Source organism: Salvia splendens, unplaced genomic scaffold (genome assembly GCF_004379255.2).
Source record: "Salvia splendens isolate huo1 unplaced genomic scaffold, SspV2 ctg966, whole genome shotgun sequence".
Lineage (NCBI taxonomy): Eukaryota > Viridiplantae > Streptophyta > Magnoliopsida > Lamiales > Lamiaceae > Salvia > Salvia splendens.
The window spans coordinates 6,481-10,260 of NW_024599656.1; the positions used below are offsets into that span (position 1 = coordinate 6,481).

The 3,780-nt window shown below is 54.1% G+C and overlaps 1 protein-coding gene across 1 annotated transcript; it reads left to right on the plus strand.

Moving 5' to 3' along the window:
- The first annotated feature begins 2,605 nt into the window (after positions 1–2,605).
- Positions 2,606–3,559, plus strand: LOC121791916. Its single transcript, XM_042189731.1, has one exon. The coding sequence runs from the start codon at positions 2,606–2,608 to the stop codon at positions 3,557–3,559; it is 954 nt and encodes a 317-aa protein (XP_042045665.1).
- Positions 3,560–3,780: the final 221 nt, after the last annotated feature.

Consider the following 3,780-nt stretch of genomic DNA (forward strand, 5'->3'; position numbering starts at 1 on the left):
GCTACACACGATCAACGTTGAGGGTAGGGAAGTATCGGATGACGCGGAGATTAGGAGCTCGGCGGTCAAGTTTTTTCAAAATCTCCTAGCCCCGGACCCCTCCCACTCATGGAGCCGGACCTGAGCCTAATTCAACGACTTCCGACCTCGGCCGAGGTGAACGCCCTCCCGGATCCGCCTAATGCAGAGGAAGTCAAAAAAGCCGTATTCGCTATCTCCGCAGATAGTGCGCCTGGCCCGGATGGATTCACAGCCACTTTTTACCAAGCTTGTTGGGAAACGGTTGGGGCGGATGGGGTGGCGGCAGTCAGACAGTTTTTTGGGGGAGCGTTCCTACCACGAAGCATCACGGCCATGAGCATTGTGCTCATCCCAAAAAAGCTGGCACCCGTCTCGTGGAGCGACTACCGACCCATCAGTCTTTGCAATGTTTCTAATAAGATCATCACTAAAGTCCTCACAAAACGGCTAACTCCCTTCCTTCCACAGGTTATCTCACCAAACCAGAGTGGCTTTGTGAAGGGGCGCCTATTACATGATAGTGTCCTCTTGGCATAAGAGATGTTCCATGAACTACCTAGAAGTAATCCGGCCCCCCGAGAAGCTCCTCCATCTCTCTAGATTCGTCCCACCCCATTTACCCTCCGCCGGCCACCCACACCTCCCTCACCCCCACTCCGACTTGCTCTCTCACCTCACCCGCCCCACGCAAGCTCTCGTTTGACGAAGGTTGATATCTAGTCGGATTTTGCCTCACGCCATCACAACCTCGCGACCACCACCCCACCGGCCGAGACAACCCCAAGCCTTTCCGAGCAACCTCACCATCACCCTCCCGGCCATGCCGGACGACCCGACGAGCGAGCCACCCCCTCTTGAGGGAGAGCAAACCCCCTCGGACCAACAAATGAAGTTTTGCTCGAAGGAATCAAACTCCCCGAAGGAGCCGTCTAAGAAAATGACGTTGAAGGCTGCTAAAGCAAAGATCAAGGCTCGAAAGAGCACTCCGGCCCCGACTACTAAAGGGGACGGTCGGAAGAGGTACGTGCTCTCCCCACTCCCCGAAGACAAGCAACTAAGGAAGAGAATCGACTTTGGGGAGGAAGATTGCGCCCCGGTTGTGAGCCCTAAATGCAAAAACTCGATCCTTCCGGCGCTTGTAAGTCCCAACATGGCGAACGCATTGCAAGAGGGGGAGAATGTGCAAGGAGGAGTTGAAGAGGAGATAGAAATGGAAAGGCCACATGTGGTCCGCGACACAACTTCCGACCTGGTGCTTTTCTCCGGCCAAGATTCCGGCCAAGTCGCCGTAGAGGAGACAGCCGACCACGACATGGAGCCTTCTCAACCAAGCCATGACAAATCCATTGTACTTGGTGCTGCAAAACTAGATCACGTGATGCACAACACCCCATGGTGGAAGGAGTAGTCAACTTGCCAAATATGGATAAAGGTACAAAATCTCTTTTGGAAAGCTCCTTTGTCCCTTACCAACCTTGTGGAGGTGTCACATGTGCTGCAAATGGATCCTTGGGAGACACAATAGTCAGCAACCCTGATTTGGCAAAAGAAACAAACTCTCTTTTGGAAAGCCATATAATTCCTTACCATCTTGATGAGTCACATGGTGCTTTGGTTGATGGGTCAGAAATGGATGGGAAAAGGACAACATTCTTCACCTTGCCTCCATGGACATGGCGAAAATGCTAGACAACATGGCGGCTCAACCTCTTATTGCCCCCAACAAGTCGGAGATTGAACACCCTTCGGTTGAGCTAACTCCTCTTCGGGTGACGGCCAACGAATCACCGGTGCCAATGGTCTTGGAGTCCTCGACACCTTCCTACGAGGATTTCCCTCCTCTTGAGAGGGGGAGAACCCGGAGACTCCGGGACACTTTTGAAACTAGTCGACCCCAGCCCGGGAAGGTAGGAAGTTGGTCGAAGCCTATCTCGGGTGACCATCTAACCCATGTCTTCATGGGACGTGGTGAGGACTCGAACGACATCAGCCGAACCCCGAACTCGGAGCCGAGGGGCATTCTAACGGTGGGACCCGCTGATGTCTCGGCCACTGTGGCCGTTGAAGGCGTCGCGGGAGCCTTGAGCACGTCGGGTACCACGGGCATCCCGGCCATTTCGGCCATCCCGGCCATTGCGGGAGTCTCGGGCACGCCGGGTGTATCGGGTGTCGCGGAAATGGGAGGTGTTTCGGGTGTATCGGGTGCCTCAGGAGTCTCGGGCACGGCGGGTATATCGGGTGGCTCGGGAGCCTCGGGCACGGCGGGTGCATCGGGTGCTGCGGAAATGGAGGGTGTCTCGGCCAATTCGGTCGAATCAGGCACGTCGGGTGCACCGGGTGGCGCGATAATGGAGGGTGTCTCGGGCGTCTCGGGCACCTCGGGAGCGGCAAGCGCATCGTTTGGTATGGGGCCGCTGGAGATGTACCACACGAGTTGTGTCCCGGAGAAGTCCCAAATTAACCCGGCCAACCAAGCAGGGACTACACGGCCAAAACAGGAGAGTTGCCGAACAAAACCATGAATGGCTCGAACCAAGCTGGGTATGGCGCGACCAACCCGAAGCATAATCAAAGCCCAAAGACCATGGCGGACCTGCTCCGGGGAACACCAAATACCGAAGGGCCACAAGTCTTTGTGCCCGAGACCATCCCCAACATTGGCTTTGCATCCACCTCGAACGGCATCCCGTCTATCTATTTCTCCGGTGCCGAAATTCAAAAGTTGGCAACCAACCTTGGCCATGCAATCGTTGGTAAGTTTTCGCACTCTATCCCATCATCCCTTCAAATCCAAAAAGCTCTTGATCATATCAAGTTTAGTCGTGGATTTTCATGGAAGTATATTAACGCAAAGCATATACTTGTTCAATTTGAGGATATGGCTGATTATGCACGGCTTCTAAGCGGGCCTAAGGGCACCCCGGTCTGGTTTATCGATAGACATCCCATGAGAGTCTTCAAATGGTCTCCGGATTTTGACGCCTATTGTGAATCTCCCATTGCGGCTATTTGGTGTAATCTAATTGGCCTCCCGATACATCTTTTTGATCAAGCTGCCCTATTTGCTATCGGGAAGCTCCTTGGCACACCGATCCAAGTGGACCGAGCGACGGCCAACAAGGCCCGGCTATCCTTTGCACGCTTGTGTATTGAGATTGACATTACCAAGCCACCCCCCGAAGAAATTATCCTGGATATTTGCGGACGAGAATTGGTGCAACAAGTGAAGTGGGATAAAATCCCATCTTATTGCCATGAATGTAAGCATGTAGGCCATACGGGCGAGGTGTGCTATGCCGCCGGGAAAGGGGTGCGACCGCCGAAACGGAATTATAATGTGGGAGCATCCAAACAATCGCAACACGGACAGCAAGCTACGAAAGGAAAGCAAGGACAAATGAATCATAACAGTGGCAACAAGGATGGGAACCAACAAGGAGACACCATTGGAGATCTTAGCGTGGTGGTGGCCAAACCAAATGTGGATAGTGTGGATGATCACGAGTGGCGAGGGCCGGACATTATGGGCAACTTTTGAGGGACTCACGCTCATGGCGCGGGCCCTACCTCGATGGCCGCGATGGGGAGTGATGGCTCGGACCACTCTCATCCGAGTTCCGCGCATACCAGACATGGCTCGAGGGACGATTGCTTTCCCCTAGACCCGAAAAGAAATTTTGTGGAGAAGAGGAGTGATTTCACGTCGAGACGAGGAGGGATGCGAGGCTCGGGGCGACATCACGTGACTTCGGGCCGAGA

Excerpts from the sequence above, each read along its gene's own strand:
- LOC121791916 (XM_042189731.1), top strand. The coding sequence starts at position 2,606 with ATGGCGGACCTGCTCCGGGGAACACCAAATACCGAAGGGCCACAAGTC.